This window comes from Astatotilapia calliptera, chromosome 3, assembly GCF_964374335.1.
Source record: "Astatotilapia calliptera chromosome 3, fAstCal68.1, whole genome shotgun sequence".
Classification (NCBI taxonomy): domain Eukaryota; kingdom Metazoa; phylum Chordata; class Actinopteri; order Cichliformes; family Cichlidae; genus Astatotilapia; species Astatotilapia calliptera.
In genome coordinates this window covers 64,363,067-64,383,366 of record NC_137424.1, presented here as the reverse complement: position 1 = coordinate 64,383,366, position 20,300 = coordinate 64,363,067, and the positions used below count along the sequence as shown (strand labels likewise).

The following is a 20,300-nucleotide window of genomic DNA, read 5'->3' as shown; positions in this document are numbered from 1 at the left end:
GATACCGATATCAGAAATTTGGATATCTGCCGATACTGATATGAATCCGATATAGTGTGTTTTTTAATCAATAAGACTGTTTATTTAATATCTGTGATGTAAGGTGGAGCTGGAGTGACGGCAGCCTTTCCAAGTAGCTCTGCAACACCGCCCCTTTTCTTAACTTTTAACTTTTTTTTAGACTAGGCTTTCAAACTTTATTTCACCTTCCACTAGTTACTCTACTTCTACCTCTTAGATATAGCGATACGAGATGGATAATGCACTTTTTAAAACTTCTGGAACCAGCTCCTTCATCTATTCGAGAGCGGAGCTGCTGGCACTAAGAACAAAGGCGCAGACCGGTGTTGTGCCAAAAAGCGATTGTCTGCCAAAAACTGATTTCCGGTATTTGCCAAAAAGTGATTGCTCGTATTTAAACTGCTATAAGTAAGTTGTTGGGCTATAATATGTGAAACATATGTCAAATGCATCCCTCATGGATGACATAAAGTCATCTTGAGCCACAAACAACATTCGTGTAACAAGGTAGAAGGCGCAATCAGTTTTTTGCAGCGACTTTTATATAACCTTTATTTATGCCGTTAAAAAATCTCATTAACATTAAAAATGTCTTTTGTAAGAGTAAGTTGGCAAGGAGGACAGCAGAAATGGCAGCAAATATTACAATAATTCTGTAAAAATATGTTAAGTGGGGATAAAGGACCGGATTGGTTATAATGTAAGTACAATAAGACAGAGTTGTAAAGATACTTGAAAAAACAGATAATTTTTTATAACCCCTTTGTAAACCCTGTCCACCAAAGTCTATTTACCAACATACGTAAAGATATTACACATAAAAAATACACGGAAACATTGGAAATCAGTTTTTGGCACAACACTGGCATGCAACACAACATCCTGGCTGAGATAAAGAGGAGCTACAAACTAGTGATGTGCGATACCACTGATTTCCTTTCCAATCCGATACCAAGTAATATTCAGGGTGGCATCGACGATACTGATCCGATACCGATACTTTGTACAAAAACTTATTTTATTTATTGTATCTCAAATTATAGCATCATAATGATTACAGGACATCAGATTACTTGTTCCTATCACTTAATAATGCAGGGTTCATAATATAGAAATAAAAAAAACTGAGGTTGTGCTATTTGAACACCTTGCCTGCCTGCAGCACTAAAGGACTGTGAGAAACGTCTGTCTCGCCCTAGCAGCATCTGTCCCTCTCCTCCTCTTCAGTTCAGCTCAACATACGCTCGTCATATTCTGTGATATGATTTACTCTGAGGTGTTTGACAAGGTTAGTGATGTTGCCACAACCATACATGCCAACCCTCCCGATTTTTCCAGGAGAATCCCGAATTTCAGTGCCCCTCCCGAAAATCTCCCGGAGCCACCATTCTCCCGAATTTCTCCCGATTTTCCAGCCGGACAACAAAATTGACACATGACTCCAATTACGCTCAGCCATTGTTGTGAGTGCGCATGCCAAGGGGCTGCGAGACAGACAGCCGTATTTCGCACATGACTATGAAAGGCGGAAGAGGAAGTCATTCCTTTGAATGTAGACAATCCGAATGTTACAGTTTCTTTCCACTGTGTTCCTGTTAATGATAAACTACAAATTTACCCTAAATTACTAAAATATCGATATTTTAATGTGAGAATCGATTCTAGAACATAAATGACTGGTATCGGAGGAATCGAAATTTCAGGATTGATCCGCACATCACTACATATCACTACAGCACCAAGGTCTCTACATGGACTGGGTAATTAGCTTTAGTTGCTGATAATTAGCACCATGTGTAATCTACACAGAGCCAATAAATACACCGAAAACATACAATATGGGGGAATACCTGCCAACTTTCCATAAGAGACTTCAGAGGAGTAAAACACTGATTCTGATCCTAATACTTCAGGGATGTTAAAGGAAACTATAAAATTCTGCTCTGAACTTTAATGGGTGTTGTGTGTTTGTGTGCATGCTGAATTTAAATACACACATTCCAGGAAAACTAACTATGTGCACTATGTGTACTGGAATTACACTGCCAACTTGCTGTACATAAAAATAACAAATCTGCAACCCAGTAGCACTTCAATAAATCAATCAGTATTGTAATGATATGATGTTGCATCGCGTGTGTGTGTGTGTGTGTGTGTGTGTGTGTGTGTGTGTGTGTGTGTGTGTATTATAGTCTCTTTCACAGAGGTTCGTTATTGTGTACTATTGTGAATTTAAGTTTTCTTTTATTTACTTACTTGTTACATTTGTTTAATTAATTAAATATAATAAAAATTACAAATTAAAAAGAGTTGTGTTTTCCTTTCCGAACCACAGTAAAGCTGTTTCTTTTCTTGCATCCAAAATAAACAGGAAATCATCCGGAATGAGCGGAAAAATTGTGACGCGTTTCCCGTCGGACTGTTTTCATAGTTGTACCGGTGCACCTTGAACTTGTCTGGGTGGATTTCTCAGTTTTCTCGCACTTTAGCTCCATAAATAATTTTTTTCACGATGTCCAACTTTCTGCAGTTACTCCGAGCTGCGCCTGCGCCCTTCAGGCGGCTCTCTTGTGGCAGAGGCGCAAAAGGGAGCCTCGGTTTCAGTGTTAGCGGAAACTTTTTGCGCCTGCGCTCCTCAGCTGCGCTGTCATCCAGCCCGGAGCACCGAAACAGACCCAGAACCCGGGGCTACGCGGGCTACAGCCGCAGGGAGCCGGTCCGGATCGGCTGTGCCTCCGGGTTCTGGGGGGACACGGCCACCTCAGGTAGGCCATCACGTCACCATCCATCACGATAACGCCGTGTAGATGTAGCTAAAAAAAAAGGGTAAAACGTTATTGCTTTTATTGTTATTATTGTTGCAGTTTTTGGTTTTACGTAGATGGTGATGGATGTCTTTATTTGGCTTTCGTTTGTTGTCAAGTAAGTAAGTAAAATGTAATAATTAAGCACATTTAACATTTTCCCTCACCAAATTGCTGCACAGAGTATGCACGTTTATACTAAACCTTTATACTTTTTATTACCAGTCGTAAAAGGCTGACGGGGTATTGTTGTCATCCTTCCCGGTGCTGTTTTAAATCGTTACTTGACGTAGGAGCAGCACAGGTGCATATTAAGGGGCAGGGAGATGATTTGGGGGGTTTCTTTTACCTAAATAAAGACATTCCTACCTTAAACTGCTGTGTATTTAAAAAATCACCACTGCAGGAAATTGAATCTGTGACGTTTGTATTAAAAAACAGAAACGTCAGCTGGTTTCGGAGGGTTTAAGAGGAGCCTCAGAGTGAGCTGTTTCACTCATTCTGTCATCGAAGTATTCGTGCTTTGCTGCTGAGCCTCTTCTCCTGTGCTTTCAGTGCCTCAGCTGATCCACAGCGGGAAGCTGGACTTTCTGGTGTTTGACTACCTCAGTGAGATCACCATGTCTCTGCTCACCGCTGCCAAAACCAAAATGCCAGTGAGTTCCTGCATTTCCACAACCAAGTTTTTACCACCTGCAGAGATGCAGAAATATAAAAACAAATAACAGAAGAATTTAAATGAACATCTTTACAAACATATACACACAGTGCTAAAATATTCATGCAGCTGCTTGTGTTAAAAACTTCAGGGAAGATTTTTTATTTAGTTTTTTGTAGCTTAAAAATTCTACATTTAATTTTTGTAAAAGTTCACATTGAAAATAGCCACTGACTCACAATCGGTAAGTTGTCTATGGAGTCCAAACAAAACGTGTGTGGTTTGCAGATTTATTGTAAAATGATCAACTTACCGTATTTTTCGGACCATAAGGCGCACTGGATTATAAGATGCACTGTCGATGAGCGGGTCTGTTTTCATACATAAGGCACATTAAGGGAAACAAAACAGTCAGAAAAGTCAAACTTTACTCAGCTCATTCTTCTTGCTTCTGTACCAGTGATTCATTAATGTTGAATTCTCTGGCAGCTGCTCTATTCTCATGTTGTTGCAGTATATTAATGACTTTCCGTCATTTTCTGTGTATCTAAATAAAGATACTGCTGTATTGTGGATGGATTATCTCAGTTGTTCTCCGGACTGAAGTTTGGTCCGTTTACAGCATCCTGCCATGCGATTGCATTTCTCACTAACCATCGGGAACCCTCACGTTGGCTTTTATTGAGTGGAAAAAAGTTAGCATTCATCCTCCAGCCTCACTGTTTATATTATGCTAACATAGCTGTGTCGCTAGTGATCACGTAGCACATCATTATTTACCAGCCAGTCCAACTTCAGTAACCCTACAAACGTCACTGCTGTTTAGTTTTCTGTCTTATTTAATGTTGGAAGTGATGACAGAGCTGTACGTTTTTCAGAAATCTCTAGGTCAGAACATGATATGTCATGCTTAGGTGGAAACTAGCGAGCTAACTTCCTTTTAACTTCTAACTTCCTTACGTTTAATACATTTTGTTTTCATTGATGCCTGGATGTTAAACTTGATTGTTACACTTGGTAGAGCAGCAACACTGATCATTTTATTAAAGATGAAAGAATTTAGACAGTTTTTAACTCTCAGTTAAAAAGTCAAACAGTGTTTGTTTGACTTTGGGATGTGAGGCGGAGTTTATTCTGCAAGGCTTCTGACTAAATGGTAAATAAATGGTAAATTGTCTGTATTTATATAGTGCTTTACTAGTCCCTAAGGACCCCAAAGCGCTTTACATATCCAGTCATCCACCCATTCACACACACATTCACACACACATTCACACACAGTACACTACAGTAGCTGTAATCCTTCAAGCGGTCTCCAGAGGCCTGGTAATGAACCAGTCAATTGATTCAGGTGTGTTGACCCAGGGTGATATCTAAAACCTGCAGGACACCGGCCCTCGAAGCCTGGAGTTGCACACCCCAGCTCTAAGAGGAGAAATGGGGTTTGTAAGGAGGGTTTTCTGCCTGCTGTTGCAGCTCTGTGCCAGCAGGGAGCAGCGCTGCTTCACCTCTCTCCTCACCTCTGCATTAACATCTGACTCTTGCTCTTGCAGAACCTCGGTTACGCTCCAGACTTTGTCCAGGTTGCTCTGGCTCCCTTCATCAATGACATCCACAGGAAAGGTGAGTAAACAGCATAGCGGGAAGTGTGTTTCCATAGCAACAGGTGATCTCGTGATCAACGGCAACCTCCTCTCTCATCAGGTATCCGCGTGGTCAGTAATGCGGGTGGCGTGAACCCTCTGGCCTGCGCTGAAGCCATACAGGAAGTAACCAAGAAGGCCGGCCTTGAACTCAAGGTCGCCGTGGTGACCGGTGATGACCTCATGCCTCATGTAATGCGCCTCTGACATCATCACTCCCTATTTAGTGTGATTGATTAGACGTTTAATCCTCTCCTTTCTTCTTCTCTTCTCTCAGAGGAGCAGCCTGCCTGACGTAAAGATGCCGGACGGCAGTGGCAGACAGCAGCTGCCTAAAACCCTGCACAGCATGAATGCCTACCTCGGGTACGGACGCCCTGCTTCGTGTTACAGATTTCAGCTGCAGCCCAAACAGCTGCTGAAAGCCTCTGCCATGTCTCCATTTCCAGGGCCGTCCCTATCCGCCGCTGCCTTGATCTCGGAGCGGACATCGTGGTGACGGGACGCTGTGTGGACAGCGCCGTGGCCCTGGGGCCGCTCATGCACGCTGTAGGTTTTTAATTTCTAACATTTATTGAAATTCTTCCAGCATTTCTCCAAGAAGGGATCACACTTTGTCATCCTGCTGCACGTTTTTGTTTTTTCTTTCCCTTTTGGACACCATGAGAGCCACAGCGAGGATCAGGAACGAGCAGGCGTGCAAACAGATGCAGTTCTGTTAGTGGCCACTTGAGGCAGACTTGATTCAAACACACTTATTTATTTACCTTCTACCAACAATCTGTTCGTGTGTTTGCTTGAGTCGCCGCCAGAGACGTGATGTCTGTGTGTGTTTCTTATCTGCTGCAGTTTGGATGGGAGAGAAACGACTACGACCTGCTGGCAGCCGGAAGGTACACGCACGCACACACACACACAGACACGCACACACACACACAGACACGCACACACACACACAGACACGCACACACACAGACACACACACGCACACACACACACACAGACACGCACAGACACAGACACGCACACACACAGACACGCACACACACACACAGACACGCACACACACACACACACACAGACACGCATGGACACACACGCACAGACAGCGGTATTTGTGACACTATGTTAGGTGTGAGTCAAAAACTGTAGTTAAAACCTTGAATTAAGATTAAAGTTAACAAATAAAATACCAAAAAGTTGCAATAAAACTAAAATTTAAATTAAGACTCCAAACTGTTAAAAGCCACAAACAGTGAAGCTGAATAAATTACAATTAAGCTTTTGCAAATAAATACAATTTAAATAATGTTATAATTTTTTTATGATGCAGTTAATACAATTATATTTTACTATTATTAATTAATATAAAATATAACAATAACATTTGAGGAAGTCCAAACTATTTTTAAAAAATGAAAATCAAATAATTTTTTAAAAAGTGAAAAAGATAAATGATGTTTTAAAAGGCCGTAAAATATTTAAATATTTAAATATTTAAAAGCAAGAAGAAAGTTATACTTGTTCCAAAAAATACTGAAAAAACTACAAAAATGTAAAATAATGTTTCAAAAACCTATAAATAAATTCAATTACAATTTAATGCATTAAAACAAAAATAACTCTGAAATATTTGAATATTTAATAATATAGGTTACAAACACAACACAAATTAGAACAAAGCTAAATAAGGTTGACAACAAAAACAATCACGATATAACTGAATAAAACTTAAATTTGGTGATTAAATTTTCTATTCTGAACAAACGTTCGAAGATAAAGAAATGATTCTTGAAATTGTTTTTTATGATATTTGCTTGCGATGAAAATACTGTTTAAACCGTCTCTGAACTTCAGATCATTTTGGTTTATAGTCGTTGTTTTCTGTGTTCCAGTCTCGCGGGTCACCTGATCGAGTGCGGCGCTCAGAGCACAGGAGGCATCTTCACAGACTGGCATAAAGTTCCCGATTGGTAAGAATTTTATGGTTTTCAACACACTTTTCAAACCAGATCTGTGAATACAGCTCACGGGGTCAGAGAGTCAATGTTTGAATTATTTTCTTCACTTTAAAAGGTTTAAATGAGTAAACGGTAAGTTTTTACTTTTCAGGCTGAGTACAAACTGTGAATGAAAGTTTTGAGAACAGTTTCAGAATAGATCCAGTTTCAGTCGTAGACTCCAACAAAGTTTTTTGCTGGCTTGACTTTGACCACTCTTTGATAACTTTCAGCATGATATTACCTAAACAGCTTGGAAGTAGAGATACACATATACATATACAGCCCACTTTGATCTTAAGTGATCTTAGGTCGTGTGAAACTTCACTCTCTGTCAGAGACATTTAACTACACATTTAATATGTTAATATGAATTTCAGCAGTTTTTCTACATTATAAATTACACCAAAAATTCTGGTAGCTCACTGCTCACATGGTCTGCAGTTATAAAAAAATAAAGATTTTGTTAATTCATGGGCTTCTATTGTAGACAGTGAAAAGCAGGAATATTTCTTTTGTTTATCCACTGCACTGATGTGATCAGCAGAATACCCTGTGAAACCTTTAACCCTTTAAGACCTACCATAGAACCAAGTCTGCCAGAGCTTATCTTCATATTTTTACATGCTGTACTGACATTTTTGGCAGCATTTCAACTTGCTATACATCAATACAACCATTATAGCCCAAATTTTAATAATATGTCTGCATTAAGTCCATAATAACTACATAAATTGCAAAAAAGTGCAATAAACCACAATAAAATTGAAAATTGTTTTTGTTTTTTTGTTTTTTTTTACATATATTGCTAGTTAGAGAAATTTAAGAGGTTTATCCCTCAAAAGTCTAAATACAAAAAAGTTGCACAAAAAAGTTTCCAACAACAGAAAATTTATTTTGAGTGTCTTTATAATTTTATTTTTGAGATTCATCAATTTTATATACTGCAGAAAAAACAAAAAGAAATATTATAATGCAAATTTGCATAAAAAAAAGCCAGGGTTAAAAATACAGTTAAAACCCCCAAAAAGTATGCCCTCCTTCATATATTTTATAGTCGTGTGGTGGACCAGATCTGAGTCTTTGCGGGGCCGATTCTGGTCCCGGGGCCCTATGTTTGACACCCCTGAGTTAGGCCTTTCTGCTTCTCAGTTTGTAATGAACCTTCACTGGTCACTCGTCCACTCTCTCACTTAATGTGAACAATTGGAAATGGGTAGATATTCAAAAGCTATGAAGTTAAAGATCAAATAGTTTTCTGACATTTAAATTAAGTTAGTTTGTTGTTTTCAGCTTACAGTTAAAAAAAAGCAGCTTAATTTTTTATTAGCTTGTCAGGGCTGCAGGTTGTTAATCTTAACAGTTAGTAGCCTTGAGCTCCTTTTAGACTCCAACATTGATCACAGACTAAATTTGTGCAATGTCAGCGGAAGAGCTTAAGGGTAAAATGACTCTTAACTGTTCTGTCTGTATAAATCATTAAAGTCAAATTATCCTCACTATGGAAGGGAGTTTTTCCTTCCTGCTGTCTCCAAGTGTTTGCTCGTAGGGGGTCATTGGATTGTTGGGTTTTTCTCTGCATTATTGTGGGGTCTTTACCCTAACATATAAAGCTCCTGTGGGAACTGTTATTCTATATAAATAGAATTAAACTGATTGAAGGTAAAACAGAACTTTTAAGCCACAATTAGCAGTGATGTGCACATAGTTTCATGAAGAGAAAATCCTCTTCAACCGTTTAAACCCATCATGCTTTGGGCTTGTGTCGCAGCCAGCGGCAAAAGAAATATTTCACCATTACAGGCAAGAATGCATTGAATTAAAGGTCAGCAGATCCTTGAAGCAGACATCAGTGTGTCATAAATCAGAAGCTGGAAAACCCTCCAAATCCACAGCGGACTACCTCAGGAGGTTTTTCCATGGTTTATTTCCATGGTTGCTAATGTTCAAGGACACGGAAATCAGATCTCTCAAATAAGCACAGTGAGATAGACCCCAAAAATCTCAAGGAGGTAGGAACATACTGGATGAATAACACATGAAAATTCAACAACATTAAGGCCGTGATGTCTGCCAAAGAGGCTGTTAGTAAGTACTAAAGCAGGTTGCCAAACCTTCTTTCAACCTTTGCCTTAGGAATTTAAGTTATTGTTGTTTAGAAACTGTAAAGTATCTAAACTTTAAAAAAAACCCAGTTGCTTTATAGTATTAAACAAATGCTTAAAAACCTTCACATCAAGACGAGGCGTGAAACCTTAAGGAGTTCCTAAAATGTCTTTTCTACACTGAAGACCTTCCATACTGTTGTCATTCAGAGCAACAACAAAGTGAAAATCTAAAAACGGAAACAATTTCAGTAGAAAGTCAAAGCCTGGCCTTTGATTTGGGTCTCAGGGACAACATGGGTTTCCCGGTGGTCGAATGTTCCAGCGACGGCTCCTTCGTTCTCTCCAAACCGCCCAAAACCGGTGGCCTCGTTTCCTTCGGCACTGTCGCCGAGCAACTGGTATACGAGATCGGAGACCCACGGCGATACCTGCTGCCAGACGTCATCTGCGACTTCAGCCAGGTGGTGATCCAGGAGGTACCAGGTACTGCACACAAACACAACCTCACACATACTGTTGAGGACATGACCGGCAGCTGAACTTTTGACTGTTTTCATAACCCTCAAGAACTCCTCAAACAAACCCATCTGGAGCTTTGACTCGACCCTTGATTGAACCCAACACCCTCCGCTGAACCTCCAATAAACTGTTCGTCAGCTCATCATTAGCAAATTATTCTCCTTAATATCAATCAACCCAGAGTGAACCCATCTCGAGCTGTGCTACAGTGTCTAACCTTCGGGTGAACTCCAGAACCATTGCCTGAACTCCCACTGAACTCTGCTTCTCTGATAAAAACCTCCGCTTTGCCCGATTTGAGTAATTAAATTTTTTCCATTTTGATTTTATTTGAGAGAAAACACTGATGTGCCCAAATTTGGGGGATTTCTTTTACACTCCTACTCCTCTGCTTGAAAAACTAACTAGAATCATGTACACTGTATACGTTTGAAGAAAATCTTGAATATTTCAAAAACATAACTCAACATAACTCAGTTTTGGGATGTAGGAGACAGGGAAAGTTTAGGTGTGAACAAATAACTTATATTTTTATTGTTTTTATGCATAAAAACACCCAAAACATGGACTGTTTGACATACTACTTTTTTCTCCTAGTCATAACTGATCTCATAGACACATTCTGTGGATACCAGCACAGATAAACATCCATAAATCCAACTGAGATTAAGGGGGAAAAAAATACAGTTCAGAATTTGCCTGGAAATTTCCATGTTTTTACATCTTCTTCAGTATTAAAGCAATTCAGTGAGAGTTTTCTTTCCTTGTATGCTTTTACGTCAGTGTTTGTGAGCAGTAGTTCTCCATCCAACTTGCTGAGACTGAACCTGGTCCTTATAGATGTGGTTATATAAAGAAAAAGAAAAAATGATTTTTCAATCTTTTTTATTTTTTTTACCTAGTCTAATCTTGGCACATCTCAGCTTGGTGTGTATTTTGTCCTTAAACACTGAGGAAGCTGGAGAAGTGGAAGACAAAACAGATAAACTGTATCTAAAAATAATGAGTTTAAAAAAAGACAGGCCTGAGAGATGGGTCTGGCCCTTTAGTATCTTAAGTTTCCCGTATTAGGGCACTATCAGTCATAGGTTGGCCTCCAGAGAGCCCGGACATCACCATTATTAAAGTGGTGTGGGATCATCTTGACAGAGAACTGAAGAAAAGGCAGCCAACAGAAAAAGAGCTCTGAATGGTCTTCAACAAGCCTGGAGACTATTCCAATCTTATAATTAAGGAATTTACAAGAAAGCTTGTCTAAGACATTTCAGGTTGTGCTGACGAATCAAGTCATTCTAAATATTGACTTTCAAGTTTGTTATAATTGTGCACATATTCCAGGTGTATTTGCACGTCGTGATAAATTGCTGCATCTTTTTCCCATTTCCCTAGCAAAATACAAAAAGTGAGGGATGTTATTTGAAAAAATATTGACCTATCGCCAACAAACTGCTTGTTTCCCCATTTCTTCAATATCTGAGGCTTTAAAATGACTAGAAAAATGTAGGTGCTCACAGCCAAGCTGGAGACCATAGTTAATGAGAGGTGTATAACATTTTGACCATGATTAAGAAACTTAATTAAGAAACTTTTTTTGCTTTTAAACGAATTAACAAGGAGAGCTTGAGCTGAGGTTGTGAGTACTCCATCTGGTTACTCTGGTTGTAGTTTTCCGTGTCAATGCACATTTTGCTAAAAGTAAAGTTTAAGTACAGAAAACCTGTTGTTGTCTATTTTTTTTGTTTTTCTGTTTTATCACTTGGAGGAAGTGGTGACATGCCAAGTGTCAGATGAGGTCAGTAAGGTTAACTAGGTGGATGCAATGTTGTGCTTACTATTTGCATCATGGAAACTTTATTTACAGTCGCTGGAACAAATAAACGGTAAAGGGAGCACTAAAATCTATAAATATGAGCTCATTCAATATTTTTTTTCTTCATTTAATGGAAATCAAATTTATAGTTTCCAATTTTATCAAACTGCTTTCTTTTTCCCTGTAATTATTCTATATATGTCTGTAAAATCCAATGAATGGGATTCCTGAACTGAGAGAAAAGTCTGCTGTAATGCATACTTGGTTCAGATGTGTGGTAGCAGTAAGTGGATCGGCTCCTGTACAGTGTCCCACTTCAGAGGGGGAAATGAACTTTTGGCTCTCACTGTTGCTAAAAATGTAAATATTTCAGTCTAATTGAGCTCCGGCTGAACTCCCGAGAGCCGTTTGACCACTCGAAGACCCGCTGCCCTCATCGGCTGTTTATTTTCTAACATGAAGGAGTCAGGAGAGTGGACCGGTGGTAAGTCTGCAGTCCGGTTCAAACAGGGGTGAACAAAGTGCTGCGTGATGTTTTCAGTGTACAGAGGGAGATATGAGGAGGTGAAAGATGGCGTTGAAAGATGGGGGATGAGAGGCAGAAGCGTCTCCCTCCTGTCTGTATATTTAAGTTCAGCGAGGTCAATGAACTATTTATTAAAACACAAAGCAGCTTAAAGGTCAAGCATGAAAAAACTACGAAGTAACTGGAAAACATTAAAGGAAACCCTTGAAAACACATCAACTCTCACCGAGAGTCTATACAACATCTATACTGGGAAATGTGTCAGGAAAGAAGAGATGCCACATCAACAATTTGATGAAAATGATCAAACTACAGGGGGCTGAATTTAAGGGCACCTTGGAAATCAAAGTAAGATAATGTGGCAGCTTAGCCCATTTTGCCAGAGTTGTTTTTCATTGCAACAACTCAAAATGGTATTCAGTAGTTTGATGGCCCCCCTGTGCAGGCAGTTCCTTCGTCCTTCAGGAACTGCCTGCACACCCTCACCACATGAGACTGGGCATTGTCATGCACCTGGAGGAACCCAAGGCTCAGTGCACCAGTGTGCCAGTGTAGGGTCTGACAGTGGGTCCGGGGATTTAAGCCTGATAGCTAATGGCACTCAGGGTGCCGTTGCCTAGCCTGTAGGTGTCTGTGTGTCTCCATGCAGGCCATCAATGACCCACCACCAAACCTGTCATCCTGAATGATGTTACAGGCAGCATAGCGGCCTCCATGATTTCTCCAGAGCCTCTCTCTTCTGTCACATGTGCTCAGGGTGAACCTGCTCTCTGTGGAAAGCACAGGAGGCCATTGATGGACCTGACAATTCTGGTATTCTATGGCAAATGCCAACCTTGTTGGACACTGAGTATCAGGCAAACTAAAGGATGTCAGGTTCTCAGGCAACACTCATGAAGTTTGTTTCTGGTTGTTTGGTCAGAGACATTCACACCAGTGTCCTTCTGGAAGTCCTTTTGTTGCTCTGTTCCTCAAAGCAGAAAGCAGCAGATACCAGTTCTCTGAAAGGGTTAAGGGCCTTCTATGGCACTCTCCAGCTCTCCTAGAGTAAATGCTTTTCTCCTGAATTCTCCTCCGTGATCTTAAGACTATGCTGAGAGAAATTCTAAAATGTTTTTTAAAAATATGGGAAATAATAGTAAGAAACTAGAATAGAAAGAATGTAAAAATTTAAAATTAAACTACGTTTAATTTAATAATCTACAAAGTTTTTTATAAACAATTATAGATTTTTAAATGAGATTAATAAAAAATAAATAAAAATTAAACTAAAATTAAACGACATGAAATTAAAAGATTGATAAAATTTCAATATAATGCAATAAAATAAAAAATATGCAATAAATATGTTAAACAAAAATACAATAAATTAAAATGATAAAAGCAAGAAACAAAACAAAAAGAATTTTTAATTAAGAAATGTTTGTAAATGTATGTTTTTCTTAGAAATGTAAAAATTAAATAATTCTTCAATTTTTCCAATTTTCCAATCAACCATTCCAATACCATTAAAGTAATTACATTACATTGTTTTATTAACACATGACATTTTGATGTTGTGAAGTTGTTTTTGTTTGTGTTTTCAGGTGATGAGGGGGGAGCTGTCAGAGTAACTGGGGCGCAGGGCTTCGCCCCGTCACATGACTACAAGGTAAAAAAAACAAACTGTATTTGATTCTTATTTTGATATAATATGTCGATAATGTGGAATATCGAGTGCCACACAGGTCAACTTTTTAAATAATATTTTACTGTAATTTAGAGTTTGGGTCCTGTCACCTTCACCATCCTCCTTACAGGTTTGTGCGACTTACATGGACGGGTTCAGGGCGACCGCCGTGTGTCCGGTCACCGGGCCGAGAGCAGCGAAGAAGGCCAGAAGAACGGCAGAGAGCATCATCAAACGGTGGGAACAAGAATCACAGCTCCGTGTACTCTGAACTGTGTGGATTTAAACATTAACTGCTGTGTGTGTGTGTGTGTGTGTGTGTGTGTGTGGTTAGGACAAAGAAGATGTTTAAACAGTTGGGACTGGAAGATTTCAGCTCGGTTAACATCCAGGTCCTCGGAGCTGAAGACACATACGGTGCCAATGCTCGCTATAAGGTAACAGACTAAAAAAGCTGCAGTTCCTCTAATGTCCACTTGAGGCTCCAACAGCAGGTCAGTCTCCATCACTCTCATGTTAACTTGACACATTTTTTAAAAAATATTTAAAAAATGAAATGATAATATCTTAGATCAGCCGTCCCAAACCTTTTATGCGCCCCGGACCAGTTTACCTTCTACAATATTTTCACGACCCAGCCTTTAAGATGTCGCCAATAAATACAACAAAATAAAACCAGTACTGGTACCAAAAAAAGAAGATTAATTCATAAAATACAGGAAAAGACTCAGGGAAACTGAGTTAACGATAGAAACGATAAAAAATAACAATAAAAACTGATAAAAACCCGGAAAACCATAAATTTCACACCCGAGCCTGAACTCTCGCGGCCTGGTACCAAACGACTCACAGACCGGGCGCGGGCGTTGGGGACCACTGTTTTAGATAAATAAAACATAGACTTAATAAGACGTAACAGGAAAAAAATTACATAGAATATAAAAACACTTAGTGTGGCTGTGTCCTTGCTTTATATTCAAAGCTCTGCCCTGTCAGCTGACTTTTATTTTTTCATAAAATTGAATAATAAGATGAAGATTCTCTGCAGGAAACAGGAACCTTGTATTTTATACAAAGCAGTAGAAACTGGAGTTGCTGGAGGAAAAAACGTCATGGCAGACATGAGAACAGAAACCCCTCAGAGTTGTAGTGTACATGGCTCAGTGTGGGCTCAGATCCAGGAGCCTCGGCAGACCTGCGTGCCTCCGTTAAGATCTCACATAAGAACAGAAGCTGAACAAGCTGCTGGACGCCTTCTCTGTTTCTTTTGGTACAACCCCCCTCATTTTTTTTTTTTAGTGTTTACTGATCAATGGATTTCCTTCATCTTAGTTTTCCTTCTTTTGTTTCTCTGCATCCTTTCCCTTCCTAAGGGTTAAGGGTTGCAGTTAAGCTTGTTTCAAGTCTCTAAATGCCCCCTTCTATCACCCGCTTCAACTTGACACAATCCCGCTGTTCTACATCCAACCTTCACATCTCCTTTACCACAAGTAGGTGAAGGGTCGCAGTAAAGCCTGTTTCATGCCTCTTATTTTGACTCCTTTCACCACTTTCACCTCTTAGACTATCTCCAGTGATCATTAAATTTACGTTTCTTGTCTTTTTCCAGGACTCCCGGGAGGCTGTGATCTGGTTGGCCGTCCACCACAAACAGAAGAAAGCTCTGGAGCTTTTCTCCAGAGAAGTGGCTCCTGCGGGGACCGGCATGGGTACGACTAACCCCGTTATCTCCTCTTTAAACTCTCTAAACTTGTTCATAGTACGCAAAGACCTTTACGATGAGATCTGAGGACATCTGGATGTGGTAGCAGCTGCTTATATAAGTGTCTTTTCATGGTTATTAGAAGGAGAACAGAGTTGTCTATACAGTAGTGAATAATGCATCCACACTGGAGGCTTGTTTGATGGATAAGATTACCACTGTTAGTAAAATATTTAATTACAAATTCAAACACAGTCCGTATTCTTTCTTGCTGTTAGTGCGGCCTGAGAAAACTGGGATACACTTCTTTGCTTGTCTTACTGACCTTATTACGTCTTACTATAGAAAATATAGAGATCGTATCGTTAGAAACTTATGTTAATTGATCTGAGCATGTAGCAGCAGCTGCTTACATAAGGACAACATGATTATCTTTCATCAAAGTTCTCCCATATGCATCCTACCCCTCAGCTGTAAAGGCCTGATGCGATAACTCGAGAACCATGTGATGTAGGAGCTTAAAATTGATGCCACTGATGCAGCTATTGAAAATCTCAGAAGTGTTTTCAATATAACATTTTTAAATATGCTGTTTTTCTTTAGAAAGCATAAACAGTTTCTATGTTTTAAGGCTCTGAAAAAACAAACTTTTTGTTGCCACTGCTGTGCAAGACTTTGCCAGACTCAGAGCTTTTTAAATAAAGTTAAAACTAGAGATGGACCAATCCGATATTACGTATCGGTATCGGTCCGATACTGAACTAAATTACTGGCTCGGATATCGGAGCGAAATAAAAATTTTAATCCGATCCATTAAGTATCACAAAAGCACCTCACAAAACTTGCACCATGGCATAACTCAGCTCATAACCGTAGCACGTCGGAGCAGTGTGCATCACGTGATAGAGCGGCTGTGTGTATTTGGAGCATCGCTACCAAACCAGCATTTCATCTCCGAGAAAGTTATCCCAGAGAGAAGTAAAGCAAGTGCGTAAGTTCATCTCTGAATGTTTGTAAAGCATTCCTGCGTTAAGCTTAACAACCAATATATGGAGCGACTGCCTCTTCTTGCTGCTACTTCAGTCATGAAACTGCTTAATGATCAGCTGATCGGCTTTTCTGTCGCGACTCCATCTCTCTTCTTTGTTTTTGGCCCACTTTGTGCCAGAAAGAGGAAACCAGCGGCTGAACAACAGCAGCACGTTTAAGCTTGATAAGCTGTTGTTAGAATTTATTTAATATTACTTTCTACTCCAGGATCTTTTTCTACGTAGCTGACGCTGTAACTGTGCAGGGGCGCATCTAGCAAAGTTTAGCCAGGGGGGCCGATAGGGCATGAACAGGGAAAAGGGGGCACAAAGACATACTTTTCTTTCTTATTCTCATTTAAAATGTCGAGCTTTTAATAAATAATTATCTGAATCTTACACCCAAAGTTCTTATCTGATGTAAAATGTATAGAAGTCCATTACTGTATATAGTAACTGTTAAGTCTAATATACCCTAGTAAGCTATAGTACTTTTTCCTTTGGGAAGGTACCATCTGTGCAGTCTGCAATTCTGTTGAAGAAAGATGTTGAATCTATTTAATATTTCTTGAAAAATAATTGATTTCTGTGCATTTTTTTTTTACACTGCATTAAATTAAGGTTGATTACGTCGATTAAGCATCATGAGGTGGAGCGTGAGGGGTGGTTCCCTATTATTTTTGCTGGAGTTGGGCACCCTGTTAGTTAGGTTGTTTAATATTTCCACTAAGTACTTTTTAAAATACCAGAATAGGGAGGATGGTGTAGGTTTAGGTTTATTACATAGATCAGTGTTGCTGAACTATGAAATATTTTGGGTGCAGTGTATTTTTTGCATATAGGTATAACAAAATAGCTTTAGTGTTTTGTTTTGTTTTTTAAACTTGAGTATGAACTTATACAAAATGCAGAAAGATATAAAAGAAAACAGTTTTGTTGATTACAAGATGAACTATCGGATTCATATCGATATCAGCAGATATCCAAATTTATGATATCGGTATCGGACATAAAAAAGTGGTATCGTGCCATCTCTAGTTAAAACTGAGGGTTGAAAACATTAGTAAAACCTAAAATAAAAGAAATGAATGCAGACTTGACCAAAAGAATTGTTGATGCTCATAAAGCAGGAGATGGATGTACAACGTGTTCAAGAACTGGCGTGAGAGCTACACCGCTCATAACAAGCTTAGCAGAGGTTGGAAGCAAAAGATTTGAAAGACTGAAAAGAAAACTGAAAACTGTCTAAAGACCCCAGAACACAGAACCACGTCTGCAACTGTAGTAAAGATGACAGTCACTTGAACTCAGCACAGGAATGGCCAGTGAGAAGAAAAAAAGACAACCTGGAGAAACATTAGGCTTGCTGGAAGAGCATAAACTGGTCATATGAGACTAACCTGGTGCTCCTTATGTTTTGAGAAAGAAGGAAGAGGCGTGCAACCCAAAGTACAGTGAAGCGCAGTGACACAAGTATTATGTCGTAAGGATGCTTCATTGTGTCAAGCTGGAAGGAACCACGAAGATAAAAGTATATGTGAAGATTTTGAAAGTGTGGGTTGTTGATCTGTCTTCTAACACGCCAGTGACCCAAAACATTTGCTTCTCCTGGTAAATGGCTTAACTCCAGAAGACCAAACTGGACGTTTCTGACTGACCTCCACAGAGCCCTGTCTTCAATCTCACTGAAAATCTGTCGGTCAGAAGGCCATCAAGCTTGAGAGGTTTGCTGAAGAATAGTGGAGTGTGATCGCTCATGAGACGTGTATGTGTGTGAGACTTGTTGAAAACTATGACAACCAACAGACTGTTGTCCAGTAAAACTGATACACAGACCAGTTGGTTAATGGAGTTTGCTGGCAGGTGCAAAGAAGGTGCTTCACTTGTGATTGCTTTGCTCTGCAGGAAATTGCTGCGGTTGTTCATATTTTCATTTGAGCAAACACTCACCACCTACTCGCTAAGCAGGAACAGTACTTGGGAAGGTGTGACATAAACTGGAAATGGTAACTATGCAGCTTTGAAATAAAACCTTTTAAATAATGTTGGTTACTTCAGCAAAGCAATTTATTTTGAAGGCGAGGGTTCATATGACATTACATATGACATATGACAAATTAGTCACAATGAGTAGGAAATACACCAGGTATTGAATTCTCATTTTATGAAAAGAAAGTTAAAAACAGTCCAAAACTGAGTCAAAGAAAAGCATAAATCCACCCATAAATCAGAGGAAAGTCCAGGATTTCACGTTGGCACGGTCAGAAGGGTTTATCTGAAAAATATTTGAAATGATAAATGATCCTAAGAAAACACATGGAGCAAAAACCTGAGGTGAGAAACAGGCTGTTAAACAGAAATAAATTGAACAAATGAATTATGTAGGTATGTCAGAGTACATCCACTTATCAATAATAACAACCAACCACTGAACAGCAGTCTCAGCACAGTTTTCAGCTTTCAGGGAAAATTATGTAAGTGTGCTGAATCTGAATCGTTAATATTCTGAGCATGTGAACCACATTCCCTTAAACCGTCATGCTTCATGTGCTTGTTTAATGTTGTAATGCGTGTGTTATTACATTAGCTGGACTCACACAGCTGAGCTCTGTGCTGTGATGGAAGGCACATATACGGATGTGCCTTCCACTGTGAAGCGGGAGTCTCCCGCCTGCAGATAAGGAGGTCGTGACCTCATGAAGCAGAAGATGTTTTTGTTTATGGTGGCAGGTCCAGTTCAGTGTGAACTCTGTGTGACTCCCGGGAAGCTGATGATTCACACTGTCAGTGTTGCTGAACTCGAATTAGGACAGGAAGGAGGCGCTGCACCTGCTACAACTTTCCTTAAAACTGTCAGCTTTTCATTTCTTTTTCTCTCATTTTTTCACATTCATAGCTCCCGGACTCACCGGCATTGTGGGCGGACGACCCAGAGTGTGAGTTTAAAAAATGTTTTTCCAATTTCTGCTTTTTATTTTCTTTTTTCTTTTTCTTTTTTACCTACATGTGGAGAAAATACACCGTCCCCATACACCATCTCTTGTCACGTGAGGTTTCCTGTTGTTTATTCCATTTTTGTGGCTTCCAGGTCTCCTGTCCTAAAGCCATTTTTCTTCTTGCATCCCAAATCTCAGCTGAAGGTGAGTGTGATCATAAAAATAAAAGGATGATGTTATTTTAAGGAGTAACTTGATGACTCAAAGCTAAAAGAGAAGCCTCATTATCTGGAAATAATGTTCAGGTTTAGTCTGTCGAATATAAAAAATGAAGAATGTAAAGACTTTATATAAAAGATGCATATCCTAGGGCTGTTCGATATAACGATATATATCGGATGACGATATAAAAACATCTATCGTTTCATTTTACGCTATCGTTTCTTTCGTGGTGTCGCAAAATAAACTGTTTACAGCAATATTTTTTCATCGTTTTGATGGTGACTGTAGTGGCTATATTAATTTTGTAAAGTTCTCTCTTTCTCTTATATTTAATATAACCACACTACAGACAGACAAGCACCTGTTTTTATGCGTTGTTGTTAGCAACAACGATGGTAAAACCACCGCGTGTCCGCTTGTTCCACATAAACCTTTCACAATAAAGCTCAAGATCCTGTTGAGACTTTTCAAAATAAACTGAATCACGTGAAAGATGCAGAGTGTTTACGGATGAGAATTAAAAAAGAGCCGCCAGGTGCTAAAAAATAAACCTTAGACTCAAACGTTAGAACAGGCTTTTCCCCGCAGCACGCCGTGTAATAAATACTCACAAAGAAAACGGCGGCCTTTACAACTTATGTCTAAAAATGTATA

General features: G+C 39.4%; 1 protein-coding gene and 1 long non-coding RNA gene across 3 annotated transcripts in view; one reads left to right on the top strand and one right to left on the bottom strand.

Moving 5' to 3' along the window:
* Nucleotides 1–2,238: 2,238 nt before the first annotated feature.
* LOC145422441 (uncharacterized) lies at nt 2,239–3,699 on the bottom strand. Its single transcript, XR_013903728.1, has 2 exons — nt 3,048–3,699; nt 2,239–2,834 (listed from the first exon to the last, which is right to left on the bottom strand). It is a non-coding gene; the product is annotated as an uncharacterized LOC145422441 (long non-coding RNA).
* LOC113019446 (uncharacterized) overlaps nt 2,432–20,300 on the top strand; it is a 34,399-nt gene continuing 16,530 nt past the window's right edge. For both annotated transcript variants that reach the window (XM_026163176.2, XM_026163175.2), the window contains exons 1-15: nt 2,432–2,786; nt 3,381–3,481; nt 5,037–5,106; nt 5,188–5,318; nt 5,404–5,492; nt 5,576–5,675; nt 5,976–6,019; nt 7,022–7,099; nt 9,521–9,717; nt 13,676–13,740; nt 13,889–13,995; nt 14,093–14,195; nt 15,368–15,467; nt 19,385–19,424; nt 19,577–19,628. In XM_026163176.2, the coding sequence (XP_026018961.2) occupies nt 2,534–2,786; nt 3,381–3,481; nt 5,037–5,106; nt 5,188–5,318; nt 5,404–5,492; nt 5,576–5,675; nt 5,976–6,019; nt 7,022–7,099; nt 9,521–9,717; nt 13,676–13,740; nt 13,889–13,995; nt 14,093–14,195; nt 15,368–15,467; nt 19,385–19,424; nt 19,577–19,628 (1,530 nt within the window). In that variant the 5' untranslated portion in view covers nt 2,432–2,533. The remainder of the gene's footprint in view (nt 2,787–3,380; nt 3,482–5,036; nt 5,107–5,187; nt 5,319–5,403; nt 5,493–5,575; nt 5,676–5,975; nt 6,020–7,021; nt 7,100–9,520; nt 9,718–13,675; nt 13,741–13,888; nt 13,996–14,092; nt 14,196–15,367; nt 15,468–19,384; nt 19,425–19,576; nt 19,629–20,300) is intronic.